Source organism: Sorex araneus, chromosome 5 (assembly GCF_027595985.1).
Source record: "Sorex araneus isolate mSorAra2 chromosome 5, mSorAra2.pri, whole genome shotgun sequence".
Classification (NCBI taxonomy): domain Eukaryota; kingdom Metazoa; phylum Chordata; class Mammalia; order Eulipotyphla; family Soricidae; genus Sorex; species Sorex araneus.
In genome coordinates this window covers 135,754,610-135,772,956 of record NC_073306.1, presented here as the reverse complement: position 1 = coordinate 135,772,956, position 18,347 = coordinate 135,754,610, and the positions used below count along the sequence as shown (strand labels likewise).

The 18,347-nt window shown below is 45.5% G+C and overlaps 1 protein-coding gene across 1 annotated transcript in view; it reads right to left on the bottom strand.

Moving 5' to 3' along the window:
* DOK5 (docking protein 5) overlaps positions 1-18,347 on the bottom strand; it is a 135,099-nt gene that overhangs the window by 43,860 nt on the left and 72,892 nt on the right. Inside the window, exons 3-5 of the mRNA XM_055139756.1 lie at positions 7,238-7,352; positions 7,035-7,154; positions 3,559-3,748 (exon numbers count right to left, since the gene is read on the bottom strand). Coding sequence (XP_054995731.1) covers positions 3,559-3,748; positions 7,035-7,154; positions 7,238-7,352 — 425 coding nt within the window. The remainder of the gene's footprint in view (positions 1-3,558; positions 3,749-7,034; positions 7,155-7,237; positions 7,353-18,347) is intronic.

Genomic DNA, 18,347 nt, shown 5'->3' with positions numbered 1-18,347 from the left:
GTAAAAATAAGATCTGCACTTGTATGTTCGTTGCTGCACTGTTTACAATAGCCAGAATCTGGAAAAAACCCGAGTGCCCGAGAATAGATGACTGGTTAAAGAAGCTTTGGTACATCTATACAATGGAATACTATGTATCTGTTAAAAATATGAAGTCATGAAATTTGCATATAAGTGGATCAACATGAAGAGTATCAAGTTAAGTGAAAGAGACGGACAGACATAAAAAGATTGCACTCATCTGTGGAATATAAAGTCACAGAATAGAAGACTAACACCCAAGAATGGCAGAGATAAGGTCCAGGAGGCTTGCCCCATGTCTTGGAAGCTGGCCTCACATGCTGGGGGAAAAGGCAGCTCAGACAGAGAAGGGAACACCAAGTAAAGTGTGTCAGGAGGACCCGCTCGGGTTGGGAGATACAAGCCGAAAGTAGACTATAGACCAAACACGATGACCACTCAATACCTCTATCATAAACCACAACACCCAAAAGGAGAGTGAGAACAAAAGGGAATGCCCTGCCACAGAGGCGGGGTGGGTGGGTGGGTGGGTGGGGGAATGGGATGGGGGTGGGAGGGCTCCTGGGATCATTGGTGGTGGAGAATGGACACTGGTGGAGGGATGGATACTTGATTATTGTATGACTGAAATGTAAACATGAACATTTATAAGTATGCATTAAAAAATAAAAATTAAAAAATTAATTTAAAAAATCAAATGAAATCATGCAGCTGTTAAAGATCCAAGTCAGGCCACAGAAATCAAAATCAGTTGATAAAACTCCTCATCTTCCAAGTCACTTCTTGTTGGACTTTGGTCAAATATTGGAGTTTTTGTTGTTGATGTTTATTTATTATTTTTTGCTTTTCGGGTCATACCGGCGATGCTCAGGAGTTAGTTCTCTGCACTCAGAATCACTCCTGGTGGTAATCAGGGGACCCTATGGGATCCCAGGGATTGAACCCGGGTCGGCTGCATGCAAGGCAAATGCCCTCCCCGCTGTACTATTGCTCTGGCCCTGATTGGAATTATTTTAATAATTCAAAACTAAGGTTTCTAATAGATCTTTCCTTTGCATCCACCTTTTCCCCCCTCCTCCGTGGCCCCTGAGGACGGCCACATTCATCGACCTCCACATCATTCCGATACTCTATTGCTGACAAAATATTAACAGGATTCCATAACACGCACAGGTACACCATGCCTCCAAATCAGACCTGCTTTAAAATCTTTATTCATTCCTAATGACGGATGAAAAATAAGAGTCTAAAACCAATCTCCCAGATCCACAGCCACCCAGGAGCCATTACAATTTGACTAGATTTGCATACAAATCAAGCCAACTTTTGCAAAGTGAGTCACGCCTGGAAGCACGAGATAATTGCCAAAACTGTGTCCCGCCGTCAGGACACGCTAGCGGGGTATACTAAGGACTGGGCCTTCAGGGAGGACCAGGACACCTAGCCCTTTTGCTTTTACTATGACCTGTGGACAGTGGCTCAAAGAAGTATGGGGAAATATTTATGTTTGAGTTACTGCTGCCTGCAAATCGGCCCAAGAGTGCTGCTCGACACTCCTCAGCCCAGAAACATGAAATGCACGTGGTGGGAAATGAGAACCACGCAGCCGATAAAAAAGCCCATTTCTGGTTTTAAAAGAGCATTCTTCTATCGAGATTTCACTGTTATCCCGTATGGCCAAATGACTTCTGAGACCCAAATGGAGGAAATCGAGCAAACTTGCAGACAAATTCTCAAATTCCTTCCAGTGCTTTCCCCTGAGCATAAGAGGAGGAGGAGAAGGAGGAGGAGGAGGAGGAGGAGGAGGAGGAGGAGGAGGAGGAGGAGGAGGAGGAGGAGGAGGAGGAGGAGGAGGAGGAGGAGGAGGAGGAGGAGGAGGAGGAGGAGGAGGAGGAGGAGGAGGAGGAGGAGGAGGAGGAGGAGGAGGAGGAGGAGGAGGAGGAGGAGGAGGAGGCGGCCACTCTGAAGGTTAAAGTTTGAGTTTCTAAAATGAGGGTCTTGGCAGTCTCTGGAAGATATGCTACATTTCAATTTCCAGGTACTTAAAAACCAAATAGACCAGGAGAACTGTATGGGGGAAGCGGTTCTTAAAAGACTTAGTAGGTAAGAACACTGAATTGATCATATTTCTGAAAAGCAAATTTTAAGTCTTGGAGCTTTGTGCAGCATGGAGTGAACAAATTAATTTGAAATTGGGCATTACTGTCCTAGATTTACATAGATTAGAACCACTGGCATTTCTAACTTTAACTTTCAGCCTCCTTATAATGAGTCTCATATTCCTGTCAATTTTTTTAAAAAGTTTTATGTATCACTGTATCACTGTCATCTTGTTGCTCATCAATTTGCTAGAGTGGGCACCAGTAACGTCTCCATTGTGAGACTTGTTACTGTTTTTGGCATACCGAATATGCCACGGGGAGCTTGACAGGCTCAGCTGTGCGGGCAGGATACTCTCGGTAGCTTGCTGGGCTCTCCGAGAGGGATGGAGGAATCGAACCCGGGTTGGCTGCGTGTAAGGCAAACACCCTACTTGCTGTGCTATCGCTCCAGCCCAAAAAACATTTATGATTTTTTTTTTAATTCAATCACCATGAGACACAGTTACAAAGCTTTCATGTTTGAGTTTTGGAAAACAATCTGGGAGTCCCTTAAAAAAAAACAGAAATTGAGCTTCCCATATGATTCTACAATGCCATTTCTGGGAATATATCCCGAGGGTGCAAAAAAGCACAGTAGAAATGACCTCTGCACCTGTGTGTTCACTGCAGTCCTGTCCATTTTTACCAACAAAACCAAATTACTTTGCCTCACCAGGTGATTTTTTTTTAACTTGACTGCAATATCAGGTTATAGACAAAAGAGACTTCTATTTCTAAAAAAAGCCATCATTTAAACATCTAAAATGTAAAATAAAGAAACAAAAAAAGAGCCTGAATTCGGAGGGAGGAAGTGAGGGGGAGAAGGAGAGAAGAGATTGATTAGGTTCTGTCTCCATCACTAATTACCACACCAACGCTTCCCAGCACACGCGCTCGGCTGACCTTCACCGGAAAGCGGGTGAGTCACCAATGTGCTCACTGGGCCTCATCAGACAAGTTTGAGAATTAACCCCTTCTGGTGCCAATATCCCTCGTGCTATTGACAGAAAAGTTAAGCAATATCATAGGCAATAGCAACATCAAAAATGCCAATGCCCCCACCCTTGGGGACACTGCCGCCATGAATTCTGATAAGGAGACAGAGAGAACAATAATATGGGGGCTTCCCCCAAACCCTGACGTTGGCTTCTATCTATCCTGACCCAGGAAACAGTTCATTTGTAGCAGCTGGGCCTGGCTCAGCTTCAGAGTGGGGGACAGAATATGCAGACCCCCCTCATGAAGCACTAGACTCGCCCTAGGATGAATCGGTCACCCAAGGACCGTTTCTCCCTCCCATTCCTTCTCTGCTGAGGGTGACTCAGGCTGGACGTCCACAGACTCAGACCCGGGGCAAAGGAATAATAAAACGTACGGAGCCAGTCAGGATACTCACCTGCCTGCCTCAAAAGTGAACCACGCCGCGTCCCGTCCGTACCTCCGCAGGGCACTTAGTGGCCAGGACAGAAGTCTGACTCTGGGATTCTGCGCGTCCCAAAGGCAGATGTGCTCACACGTAATCTGCAAGGCACATTCGCCATGGACATCTAAGTTAGGAGATGGCATCAAATACACATTGAATCTCTCTGGGAGAAAAACAGAAGGTTAGTCTCAAATCCCCAGGAACAAGACTCCGAAGACACTGTAGGAACAAAGAGACATTTCAATATAACACAAGCTCGGACTCAGGGAAAATGACCCTCGCCCACCCACTCGAGGTCCTAGCAAATAATGGTTTCTTACAGGAGGCCGAGATCAAAGTCTGACCGTCCACCTACACAAAACACAGCCAGGCACAAAGACCGGTGGTTTTTTTTTTCTTTTTAAAGAATCTTTTAAATTTGCATAATAAAAAAACGGGCACACCAATGAAAGGCTGAAGAGAGGAAACCATGAAAGACACTATTATTTTTTTCCCCCTGCCAAGTACACGTTAATTACACCCACACTTTTGTGTTCACAAAAGATGCAGGTGCGGGCTGACTGCCGTGTGGCTTCAGGATATTAAACTTCTCTAGATCAATCTGTAATTTTCCAGAACGAAAGGAATTGTACCTCAAATTATTTAAATAGCCCCCAGCACTATCACTATGCAGTTGACTGATAGTCGGTGTAATTACCAATGGTTATTCACTTAGGTTGTTTTTTTTTTCCTTAAATGGTGGGGTTGTGGGGAGTCCTGGGCATAGTTAACTACGCTCAGGGTGTATTCTCAGCTCTGCGCTCAGGAGCGACCATGAGTCGTACTGAGGATGTTAGTACTAAAGTACCAAAGTACCCAAGTACCAGAGTGAGCTGTATGCAAGGCAAGTGTCTTACCTCCTGTACCATCTCTCCAGCCTGCCAATGGATGCATTTAAATAGGTTTGACAACGAGTTTTCTTTAGTCAAATATAGGAAAGAAACAGTCATGTGCTGATACAGATAATGATCAAAATTGAACAGAGATCAACCAAAATAAACCTCTTTGGTATGTGACTACGGGTATGTGACACCCGTAGAAATGGCCATGATATTTCGCTTACGTTCTCAGAAAATTCATCAATTAAAAATGACAAAGTAAAATATCTGGCTGGGTAAAATTATCACTACAACACACTTTCACCTATCACCATTATAGTCGATTGCTTATATCTGACAAAATAATGAGGCACTAATAGTTATACCAATAGTACTACTGTACTAATAATTATTGATATCATAAACTAACTAAGGAAGTCATTCCATTAATTATACATTTAAATTTAACTTCATTAATAAAAGTGGCATGACTGTGTTCACAAAATGCATTTCCATATCAATCATTCAACATTTCCGGATTATTTCGAGCTCCTAAGAATCAAATAGTTTCTTAATTCTAATGAAACTACTTAAAAAATCTATTATAGTGGGAAAGCTTCCACTTGGAGACTTTGGGAGCAAGTCAGAAACACAGTGATCATTTTGTAAAAATTAGTAAGCAGAGCACTGCCAATTTACCTTCTAAAGCCCTTGTATAACCCTACCCCACTCAAGAGTAACAACAGCAATGGGTGAAAATGACTGAATTCCAACTGTTTGTGTCAAACTAACGAATACTCTAAAGTTGAGTGGCACAATAACAATTTCTCATCATGCTATAAGCAGAGGCATTCATGCTCATGTTGGACAGAAGAGGAAACTGAGGCACGGGGAATGGTCTGTGGGGAGAGGCAACTCCTCGGCAACCAATTCTCAAATTCAGTTTGAAGGACCATCAGGTTTTCCCTTTATTAAAAACAATTTGCAAATATGAAGGGCCGATCCCAGCTTCCCAGATAAAAAAAATGACATACACCAAAACCTATGTTTTCCTCTTCTGCTGGGCTTCCTGCACCTCTGTCCCTTGGCCCTGTGGGACCAGAGGCCCTGAAGCATCCTGACTCAGTGACTCACAGAGGCTTGAGGCTTGGCTGTGACCCTGTCTCCTGCCTCTGCAGCTCCAGTTCTCAGGCCAAGAAGGGCCTCCTGTGAAGGAGTCAGTGCTCCTTGGTCGAGGCCACGACACTACCTTAGAGCTGGACGATGGGTAGCCTAGAGTGTTCCAGAATCTCAGTGGGCCGGGAAGACGGAGGTCCAGGGGAGAAGGAGGTGGCTGTGTGGCCCTCAAGGTGCCAGGACAGCTCCATCCTGGCCTTATTCTTTTATTTGGGGGGGGGTCACACCTGGCAATGCACAGGGGTTACTCCTGGCTCTGCACTCAGGAATTACTCCTGGTGGTGCTCAGGGGACCTTATGGTATGCTAGGAATTGAACCCGGGTCAGCTGCGTGCAAGGCAAACACCCTACCTGCTATATTATCTCTGCTTCAGCCCCCCTGGCCTTATTCTAATCAAGCAGGAGACCCCAAGTCTCTGGCTGGGGTGTGACCTCATCCAGAAAGGCAAGAGGACAACAAAACTCAGGGATTTAATCTACCTGGACACAAGGCTCCATTTTGGGGGAAAAAAAGAAATAAATCCTCAAGCTGGAGCGATAGCACAGCGGGTAGGTTGTTTGCCTTGCACGCGGCCAACCCAAGTTCGAATCTCAGCATCCCATATTGTTCCCTGAGCACCGCCAGGGGTAATTCCTGAATGCATGAGCCAGGAGTAACCCCTGTGCATTGCCAGGTTGACCCAAAAAGCAAAAATCAAACAAACAAACAAACAAACAAAAAATCCTCATTTCCAAGTTCATGTGGGAAAACAACTCTATTTTTTTGCTGAAGTGTTCATGAGTGCTTGGGTTTCAGTATGACTTGAAATGATTTATCCTCAGGATGAGTGTTGAGCTCAAAGAACTGGCTCAAGTGAGTTCAGTTTTAAGTGTAGACGTAGGTGGGTTGAAACTTGAAGTCTGGACTTCATTCAAAACATTGCTAGTATGCCTATAAAATTTTAAAATAATAAAAGCAAGGAAAACTTGGACTGTAGAGTCTGCCCATTATAAATAGAGGCCAAACGGTATAGTCTAGAATCAAACATGAGTTAAAAGAATTTGGGTGCAAGATCTTGAGCTTTCGTAAGCGTCAGTTTCCCCATCTGTACAGCTAGGGGAAGTACTAGTACCTATGTCATCGGGATCTTGGGAACTCAAGTGTCTCAAGGCAACTTGCACAGAAACTGACCCATGGTAACCTCGCTCACTGTTCCAGCTCATATTACTATTGTAGACCCTTTCAGATTTGGCATTGAAAGAGTATTAAAAATATCGTCAGCCAGTAATACACACTTTTGGTGGAAAAGAGGCTGTTCTGACATTTGACTTGACGCGTCCTTAGAGTCTCCAAGTGGAAAGAAGGTGACCGAGGGGATTGGGGGGGTGGGGGGGGTGGTTTGGAAGTGAGTGACAGGACAGCATTTGGCTACCTACCACTCTGTTCTCTCTCCACTCCGGTAGCCAGTAAGTCTGGCTCTCCGAGGCTGATGTCATTGATGCGAGTCCCCACACATTCCATCTGGAGCACTTTGCACCATTCATCAGCCTCGAGATCTGCGGAGATGTCCACAAGGTTAACCCAACGGCCCGGCCCCTGTTCACACGTAAAAGCACACGCCCTTCCTGCCCCGGCAAACCTGATTCGCAGGCAAAGGTCTTGGAAGTGTCATCGTTGAAATAGAGCCCCACCGCGTGCTTCTTGGTGCTCTTGGGCAATCGAGCCACGTTCTTCACGTTGTTGAGTTCTGTGACCTGAGAAAGGAACCATAAGAGGTTTGGCCACAGTCCTAAATGGTCCCCTCTAAGCCACACCAGCCGGCGGAGTGCTTAGGAGCCCAGCTGGACTGGAGAGTATGGAATGGAAAGTGGTGACTTATCCCTGCGTTCTCCAGACACCCAGCAATGAAGACACAGCATCTTCTAGACTGAATGGCATACCTCAAGGGGCGCAGGCACAGAGCTTTCTGGAGGCAGGATGCTTGTTTTCATCATATTACTCCATCCCCAAATAAAAACGATCTACTTAATAGGTCTCAAGCATCTCTGCACCGGGGTGGATAATCTCTCAAATACCCACCTCTCCCACGCATCCCCAGAGTAAGCAGCCTACATAGACATGGACCGGAGGAGGTGAAGGGTGATCCCCCTCACAGCTAGATTGTTTAATTCGTCATTTATTATTGATGGTAGAGTGTGAAGGGCCTTCAAACTCTCCCCTCACACATACAGACACACCACTTTGGGGTTCATAGCATTCCAACACAGAACGTTGGCTTGTGGATTGTTTTTGTTTTATCTAAGGGGTTCCGAGCTTCTCAATCGTTATGGAGTCTCTGTTGGTTGAGTCTGGAAACACTGGACTGTCACCTTCTTCCTCTCAGCAGGCAAAGCTCCCCGCCCTCCTTCAGATTGGTGCTTCTTTCTCTTTCCCAGAACCCCCTGGGCCCTTGCTATGTTTCTAACCCATTCCCATCTCATAAAGGGTGCTTCTCATGACTCCAACGGCCGAACCACTCTCTGGTCTCTCTCTGCTAAAGTTCCGTAGACATGTAATATTTGAATCCTATGTGACGTGGAAAGCGTGACTGACTTCCCCTTGTAGTGTATCTACATGCTCTTTTGCACTGACAAACCCTTTATGTTGTTCAGTGGGAACCTAAGGTTGCTCTCGTCAGCCTTCTGTGCTATGGTACGAGGCTCCCATCAATATTCCGTAACTGCCTGCCTAAGGAAGAGACGGAGAGAGAGAGAAATACCCGCCATGGATAAACTGACCTGATTATTTCATCCCCACTGGCTCTTTCTATAGTGTAAATGCAAATTTCTGAGTATGAAATATCATAACAGAGGCTTACAGACTGTCTGGGCTGCCTCTCCGATTCCCATGGTGACGTCCTATTTCATACAGGGAGAGCATTAGGAGGCGGAAGTAGATTAATGACATGGGTGGATCCACCATGAATGGGATGAGTCCCTTTGTACAGAGGACCCCAGAGACCTCCTCCTTTCTGCCACAGGAGGACACCGCAGGATGTGACTTCTAGGAACCAGCAACCACATTCTCATCCAACAGAGTCAGCCTGCTCCTCTCTCCTGCCTCCCAGACTCCAGAACTGGAAGGACACACTCTGTTGCTTAGACGCTGCCTTTCACGTCACTTTTGTTAGGGCAACCCAGAGCTCTGGGAAAAGCCACCAGGATGTCCCCAAAGTCCCTTCTCCAGGCTGTGAACACCACCTTATTCTCTTAACTAACCAATTCCCTTAGAACTTGCCAGATGTCAGCATTTATTTTGACGCTGTTATTTGCACTTGTGTCACTATCCCAACACAAGCCATTAATATCTTGCAACATTCACTACTGGTTTCTCCACACCCATCATAATGGCATTAATTCACTATGAACAAAACATCCAGGTGATTGCTTTGCTTTAAAATATATATTTTTATTTTTATATATAAAATATATGTTTTTATATAGTGGGGGGCTGGAGCCATAGTACATTGTACTAATACATAGTACATAGTACATTGGGTAGGGCACTTGCCTTGCATGTGGATGACCTGGGTTCAATCCCTGGCATACCGTATGGTCGCCTGAGACCATCAGGAGTGATCCCTGAGTCCAGAGCCAGTAGTAAACCCCGAACATTGCTGGATTTGACCCCCAAACAAAAAATAAAACACAAGTCAGTTGCCAGCATTTCTATGGATAACACAGAACATTGCAATAACTTCCTTCTGTATAGGGGACAAGAGTCCAAATCCCAATTGTGAGCACTGGGGGCCTCTAAGTGTGGTCAGTCACAGGTATCTCACCAGCTTCTGCTCAGACATCTCCATACAACCTCTGTGCCAACAACACTGGCCTCTTGTAGGTTGGTGGGAGGTGCCAGAGTCCTGACACCACTGAGTCTTTCCCTTTCATCCTTACTTCACTCCTGTCAGCTACTACTTCTCTTCCTCCACTTCCTCCTCCTCCTCCTCCTCCTCCTCCTCCTCCTCCTCCTCCTCCTCCTCCTCCTCCTCCTCCTCCTCCTCCTCCTCCTCCTCCTCCTCCTCCTCCTCCTTCTTTTCGGCTTTTTGGATCACACCCATTGATGCTCAGGGGTTATTCCTGGCTCTGCACTCAGGAATTTCTCCTGAGTTGCTCAGGGGACCAAAAGGGATGCCGGGGATCAAACCTGGTTCAACCATGTGTAAGACAAACGCCCTACTCACTGCACTGTGGGTCCAGTGCCAATGTCTTCACTGAAATCTGCTACCTATGAAATCAGCTACATTCTTCGTCCCTATCCCTAACACAGTGATGAGTCTCAAGGCTCTCACTCATGGGAGACAAACTGGCTTAGGTGGTCCCATGGCTGTGCTGGGCTTCTGTCCTGCCCTAGGGTGTGGACTGATGTAGGAGTTCAGCATTATGTGTCCCGAGTCTAACCTAGAGCTTCTCCAGAAACTAAAGTGCTTCCAAGTAGACTGGAAGAACTAAAGCCCAAACTCATCCACAAACTCAGCTACGCGGTGCTTCTCTGCATCCACTGCTTGTCCTCTGCCTCTTTACTGACAAGGAAACTTCACTTCTTCCAGGTCCACTTCCTCTGGATCTGGGAGAAAACATCCAACTTGCCTTGACTCCAATGTGACTTCCCTATTCTTTGTACTCTCAAATATGCAGCAGGAAGTTGTAGTTTATGTCTGTTTCTAGAAGGAAACGGTTGATCTCTCCCACTGCCCTCGAAACATGAGTCACCTAACCATGCCTTGCTGATGGCTAATCAATGAAGAGCAGACATTTGAGAGGAGCCCAGGTTTTGAGACTGTACCATCTGCCACACACGGAACTTTGGGTGCTTTTAGGTCAAATGTCCAATCCGACCTTCATAAAAACCCAGCAGAGCAATGACATTCATCCATGGTCTCCAGATTTTAAAAAAAAAAAAAGGTGGGAAAACGCAAAACTGTAATATTCCCAAGTTCATAGCTAAAAGATGACAGAGTTGAGTCTTTGAATGAAGCAAACTAATGCTGACACAGAGTTCCTTGCCCATCCAAAATGCTCATGACTAATCCTGCAAGCTTCCGAGACTTTAGCCCTGAAAGCCAACTCCAATTTGAAGATTTCCTTCCTTCCTTCCTTCCTTCCTTCCTTCCTTCCTTCCTTCCTTCCTTCCTTCCTTCCTTCCTTCCTTCCTTCCTTCCTTCCTTCCTTCCTTCCTTCCTTCCTATCACACCCATCGAGAATCACAGGTTACTCCTGGCTCTGCACTCAGAAATTACTCCTGGTCGTGCTCAGGGGACCATAGGGGATTCTGGGGATCAAACGCAGGTCAGCCGCATGCAAGGCAAATGCCCTCCCTGCTGTACTATCGCTCCATCCCAAGAACTCTTTTATGTTTTTCAAGGAAGGAGAAGTGAAGAGTGAGTGTCCCTGGCCCGATGCCGACAGCCACTGGGACCTTATATAAGAGGCGTCCAGGTCAGCCGGCAGCTGGGCTATGGCTTTGAAATATGTCATTTCATTACACATCCATTAAGGGCAGAGCGGAAGGAGTAAGTCACCTGAAACAGCCAGGAAATGTGGAGGGAGCTGCATGACTCACAGTCCAATCACCCATTCTGAAAATTGGTTTAAATAATAAGCAACCCCACGCCCCCGCGCTCAGGGTGTGGGGGGCTGCGCACAGAGTGAGGTCGGGTGTGTTGCAGGTTCCACTGCAAATTTCTCTCCCCATAAGTGTGTGTGTGAACCTGTGCGTTTGCGAACACACACACCTCTTATTTGAAAAGAATCGCCATGGGCACTAATCCATAATAGAGCCTGGGATAAGATACACGATAAAGCGATCACTCTTAACTTCCAGATGTCTGTGTACGTCACTGAAACACACTCACAGGGTATGTTCATTATTTCCACTATCCCTCTATTTTATAAACAAGAAAACGAAAGCAGCGTGTGTCTTTTCAGATTCTTTTTACAGAGAAATAATTTGCTGTGAAAATCACTTTTGATTTCGCAAACAGATTTTGATATTTAAAATTCACATTTCGGGGCTGGAGTGATAGCACAGCGGGTAGGGCGTTTGCCTTGCATGCTGTGAACCCAGGTTTGATCCCCAGCACCCCATATGGCTCCCCGAGCACCTCCAGGAGTAATTCTTGAGTGTACAGCCAGGAGTCACCCCTGTGCATCGCCGGCTATGACCCAAAAAACAACAACAAATGTTAAAATAAATAAATAAAATTTTTTAAAAATCTCACAAGTCTACAGTCTCACTTAATGTGTATATAATTTTTATCAGGAGCTATATAAGTATATGGGACCATTAAAACGAGTAGTCCAGTGAATCCTAACTTAATATGATACATTGGAAAATGCAACTCTAGGTAGAACAGAGGACGAGGAAAGCAAATCCTCGAATAAGGTAGATTTCTTCCCCGTGGACCCTGATCTGGTTTTCATCCACAGTGAAATGACACAATGTTTAAGGAAACTGAATAATTTGAAGACTTGAGTCCTGGGGCATGACCAGTGCGCTTCCACGCAGTAGGGTGCTTCGGTCTTGGGGTCCCAGGGCACCCTCAGTTGGAATTGCTCGTCTTTCCCTTGTGCCTCAGGCCAATCCCAAGTTATTTCCTCCGGAGCTCAAAACTTTATAAGAAAACTCTCTCCTGAGCCTCTTTCACAGAGATTTTATTTTTCTTTCACAGTGCAAGAAAACAGACACACCATAAACTTCACAAGAATTATGCTCCCTGCCTTTGTGTTTGGCTTTCAGAAAGAATGTAAAAAAAATTTTCTACCATGTATAATAGCATTTCTGAAGGAGCCACTTACATACAATTATAATAGAGGGGGCGAGAGAAAAAGAGAGGGGGGGGGAGAGAGAGAGAGAGAGAGAGAGAGAGAGAGAGAGAGAGAGAGAATCCAGAATACAGCTTTTACCTCCTACACAACCAACTCAGATTCAATCCCCAATACTGCATATGGTCCCCCAAGCCAGGAGTAAGCCCAAGGCAGACTCTTCCTGTGTACATTCATTTCATCATCATCAGCAGCAGCAGCATCATCATCACCATCATCATCATCATCCTGTTGATTGACCACTCGAATTTCTTGAGTGGTCTCAGTAATGTCTCCATTTGTCCTAGCCCTGAGATTTTCATTTATCAAAGCACAATTCTTTCTTTCCTGATTCCTTCCTTCCATGAGTTTCTGGCACTGACTCTGTGTCAAAGCGTTGCTGGATTCGAGGGTGAGAGTTGCCGTAAGAGACCAGATTGCCCCTTTGGAGCTTCAACTCCAAGCAAGGCACCAAGTAAGTAAATGAAGCCACTGGTCCCCAAGTGGGGATCAGTGAGGAAGACAAAGACAAACAGAACTGTGGAAAGGATTGGGCCTGGGCTCAGGGGAATTCTGCTACTTTACACAGGGGTTAAGGCACAGAGCAAGTAAACAAAGCCACTGGTCCCCAAGTGGGGATCAGGGAGTATGACAAGGACAAACAGAGCTATGGAAAGGATTTGGTGTGGACTAAGGGGAATTCTGCTACTTTACACAGGGGTTAAGAAAGCCCTTTTGACGCTCTTCCACTGTTGGTGGGAATGCAGACTGGTCCAGCCTTTCTGGAAAACAATATGGACAGTCCTTCAAAAACTAGAAATTGAGCTTCTGTATGACCCCACAATACCACTTCTGGGAATATATCCCGAGGATGCAAAAGAGCACAGTAGAAATGCCATCTGTACCTATATATTCATTGTAGCACTGTTCACAATAGCCCAAATATGGAAACAACCCGAGTACCCTAAAACAGATGACTGGTTAAAGAAACTTTGGTATATCTACACAATGGAATTACTATGCAGCTGTCAGAAGAGATGAAGTCATGAAATTTGCTTATAAATGGATAGACATGGAGAGTATCATGCTAAGTGAAATTATTCAGAAAGAGAGGGACAGACATAGAAGGACTGCACTCATTTGTGGAGTATAGAATAACATCACATGAGGCTGACACCCAAGGACAGTAGATACAAGGGCCAGGAGGACTGCCCCATAGCTGGAAGCCTGCTCCATGAGTGGAGGGGAGAAGACAGATGGAACAGAGAAGGGGTCACTAAGAAAATGATGGCCGGAGGAACCAGTTGGGATGGGAGATGTGTGCCGAAAGTAGATAATGGACCAAACATGATGACCTCTCAGTGTCTGTGTTGCAAGCCATAGTAGAGAGAGAGTATGGGGACTACTGTCTGCCATGGAGGCAGGGGGAGGGTGGGAAAGGGGGGTATACCCGGGATATTGGTGGTGGGGAATGTGCACTGGTGGAGGGATGGGCGTTTGATCATTGTGTGATTGTAACCCAAACATGGAAGCTTGTAACTATCTCATGGTGATTCAATAAAATTTAAAAAATTTTAAAAATAAATAAATAAAAAAGAAAGCCCTTTTGAGATACGCAGGACTCAGGACCATTACACCTGAAGAATGAATCACACAACAGGGGACAGTGATTACAGATACCGGAAAAGGTGAGAGCAAAGGCCCAAAGAAGGGACAAAAGTCACCACCTGACCAGGATGCCTGGTTTGCCTTTTTTTTTTTTTAAATAAGCTTTTTGGGCCACACCCAGTGATGCTCAGGGATTGCTCCTGGCTCTGCATTCAGGAATCACTCCTGGTGGTGCTTGGGGGACCATATGGGACACCAGGGATCGAACCTGGGTTGGCCGTGTGCAAGGCAAATGCCCTACCCGCTGTGCTATCGCTCCAGCCCTGGTTAGGAAAGATTAATCTAGCCTGAGCACTGTAGTCTGAGTCTGTGGCAATATGTTCCCAGGAGAGCTTCCCTACAAGCCTCAATGTATCTCTTACTGTGTCCATACAAAAAGAACTAATATTAAGATGTTAATAAAGATGTTAGAAGAAGAGGAATACCCAAGATGGTGTTTCCGCACTTGAGCCTGATGGGCAGTCAGGAAGGGCTTTCTTAGGTTGATTTTGCCACCAGACTGGGTGTAGTAGGCTCTGGGGCAAGAGGGGGAGATGAGTCGGGGAGAGGAAGAATCCGGAGAGCTGGGAGCTAGGAATGAGGGACCAGGAAGGAAGAGTGTGTGAGATGGGAGAGATTGAATAAACGGCAACTAATCAGCCACCAGCCTGGTCCTCGTTCTTCCTTCGCCTGCCCATCGCCAACAGCCGTCCCCATCCAGTCCCTACACAGCGGCTTGAGAGCACCGAACGTGGGCGGTGAGAGAGAGCCGCCCGGAGAGCCCGAGGACACACATCCTTCCACGTGCGTGTTTTTTACACTCAGTGAGGGTGAATTAGGTGAACGAGCTTGCTTCTGAGGTGGCTATCGTCTGCATCCCCATTGTTCAGACAAGAAGACTGAGGAACAGCTATACAACAAACATGTCCAGGTGGGGACAATCCCCCCACATGTGACAGGAGCAGGACCTGACCCCGGCAGGCCTTTCTTTTATTCAGTGTCAGAGAGTGGAGGCAAAGCACTGCCTATCTCTCCCCATACCCTGATTTTCCCACTGGCTTCACGGTCCCTGTGAAATTCCGAGAGACAGAGAGAAGGGTGGAGACACACAGAGTTGGGGGCTCACACAGTTGGCCAAGGGTAGAGCTGGGATTCAAGCAACTACCTCAAGAATCATGGCCAAACCACTCCGGGCCACTGACAAATATATATGCAGAAGATGGTCCCAGTGGCCTTTAACACAGAGTTGGAACACGTTAGCCTTCACCTGGGGCACAGGTATGGGCATGGGTTATGGAGGCGGAAAAAAAGGAAGTTGAGTTTTCAGACCAAGTGAAGAGACAGCACAGCGGGGAGGGCATTTGCCTTGCATGCAGCCAACCTGGGTTCAATTCCCAGTACCCCATAGGGTCCCCCGAGCACCACCAGGAGTAATTCCTGAGTGCAGAGCCAAGAGTAACCCCTGTGCATCGCCGGGTATGACCCAAAAAACTAAAAAAAAGAAAAAAAAAAGAAGAAACTTCCTGGGTGTTCTTGGGCTATGGTTTGGCAGGATAGAGAGGAGGTGAGGACAGTGACAGTGGAAAGGTTTTACGCAGATGCACAGACAGGCCTAGCTATGAATCAGAATGTTCTATCGGCCAGCGATTGGGGAAGACTTAGCACTGTTATGCAACCCAGATGTTTTTGTCATCAAAACAGGGAGATGCTGCAGGTACTGTAAGAGGTAATGAGAGATTAGCAATGGTGGTAAACAACCCAAAGCATAGCCTGCCCCCTAACCAGAATAATGTCAGTGCTCCAGGCAATTTGAGGGTCTTTCACTTGGAACATTCTTTTTTTTTTTTTTTGGCTTTTTGGGTCACACCCGGCGATGCTCAGGGGTTACTCCTGGCTCTTCACTCAGGAATTACCCCTGGCGGTGCTCAGGGGACCATATGGGATGCTGGGATTCGAAACCGGGTCGGCCGCATGCAAGGCAAACGCCCTCCCCGCTGTGCTATCGCTCCAGCCAACTTGGAACATTCTTTCACAAGAATGGTGCCTCCTGGAGGGGGCCCCTTTTTTGGCTGGTGAGTCAGAGATGGAAGGCCAAGCGTGGCTGGAGCATCTGGCTGCGGAAATGAGTTTTTCTGAGACTACGGACAACCGCACAATAAATAATGATGGCACTTTAGGTTGGATTAAGAGGGATGAAAAGAGGGTGAGCTTAAGAGCTTCCTAATCACTGTTCAGTTCCTGGTTCTAAGCTTTCTGTGTATCAAAAATGCAAAATACCACACTCCATCAAAGGAAAGAAATAGTCAACATTCTTCAAAATTTCTGATAAATCTTTAAGTATGCCATCCAATTAGGAATTCCAAAAAGAACTGCCAAATTAATTTGCCCATTAAAAGCCATACTCCAGATGTCTTATTCATCATAGATGATAGTGTTCATTGAAATAAATGTTTAATGGCCAGTGATTAACAAAGTGGTCATACTTTAAAAGTTTAATTTGCTACCAATATAGTTTCGCATTAACAACCTGGAAAACAATTACAAATTACACAATTCAATTTTGCTAATGGGTTATTTGTAACTCGATGGAAAAACCGCTGAAATTTCTGCTGGTGTTTCAAGGGAAGATTAATACAACTGGATTTTTAAAAGTATACTCCCTTGAGACAGCAGCATATTCCTGTCAGAATTAAGCAATTAATCTGCATTGCACGGGAATATTAAGTATGCTTCTGGCGTGCTGTAAAGTCAAAAGCCATTTAGGAAAACAAGGATTTGATTTCCAATTCTTCCCTTCTTTTGCGGATGGTAATTTACAGATGATGATTTATTTATGTTTACAGAATGAAAACGAGAGAGCTACCTAAAAGGCAATTTTCCACCTTGCTTTTGTAGGCTGCATCCTAATTATTTTTCCCCTTGTGGGACTGCATGAATTAAGTGAGCAATTCACTTTGTATATGCAAATTGCAAAGCTCTGCAGAAGCATTAAATTACTTCATTCTTAAAAAAAAAATAAATTAAAGCTATTATCCTACCAAAAATGAGGAGTCCTAAGCCCTTTTATTCTTGTAGTTTTGCCTTTGAAAATTAAAGCGATATGACAGCAAACTATTTCTGGGTCTTTATGTCTTTCTCAAGTATTAATAAAATAATCCTTTGCATTACTATTGTTATTGTTTCATTATTATTATCTGTTGAATCAATCAGAGCGATATAAAATACTCTAAAATATTTCTAGTAAAGTTTCTAACACTGCCCATAATGTTTCCTAAACGTTTGAACTTTTTCCTCTTGTCTTTTTTTCTCTTTTTAAAATTCATTTATGGGGGGGAGAAAAAAAATTTTTTTTAATTTATTTATTTGCTTTTTGGGTCACACCCGGCGATGCCTAGGAGTTACTCCTGGCTTTGCACTGAGGAATTACTCTTGACGGTGCTCAGGGGACCATATGGGATGCTGGGAATTGAAGCCGGGTCGTCCTCAAGCAAAGCAAACGCCCTATCCACTGTGCTATGGCTCCAGCACCTTTTTTTTTTTTTAAAGAGCTTCAAAGCCAGTAAAGAAGGCTACTGAATAAGGAGTGATGGGGTCATTCTAAGCACAGTGTCAGTCCACAAGCCCTGTTCAGTGAAGAAAGCCCTGGATACTACCACTCATGCCAACATTTTATAAAACGTTTATTTATTTGTTTTTTGAGGACAGTTTTTCCTCTTGGAGAGTCCAGCAAGCTACCAAGAGTATCCCGCCCACACGGCAAGCTACCCGTGACGTATTAAAATGCCAAAACCAGTAACAATAACGGGCCTCATTGCCCTGACCCTGAAAGAGCCCCAAGTGTGGCAGTGTTTGGAAGGACGAGTAAGGAGAGGCTGCGAAAATCTCAGGCTCTTCATGTTCCTGGAGCAAGCAGATGCCATTGGGCTATACTAGCACACGACAGGGATGAATGGAAATGTTACTGGCGCCCGCTCGAGCAAATCGATGACCGTAATATAGTGATACATTTTTCTTGAGTGGAGGGTGGTACCCCCAGTGGTGCTCAGGGCCTACTCAAGGCTCTGCACTCAAGTATCACGCCTGGCAGGCTCAGGGGACCATATGGGTGCTGGAGATCAAACCTGGGTGAGCCACATGCAAGGTAAGTGCCCTCCCCACTGTACTATTGCTCTCTCTGATCCCCTCAAAAACATTCAAGAAAGAACGAGTCTAGACAACTCTACCCCAATCTCCATGTTGGTGGTTTCATTCTTTCCCAAA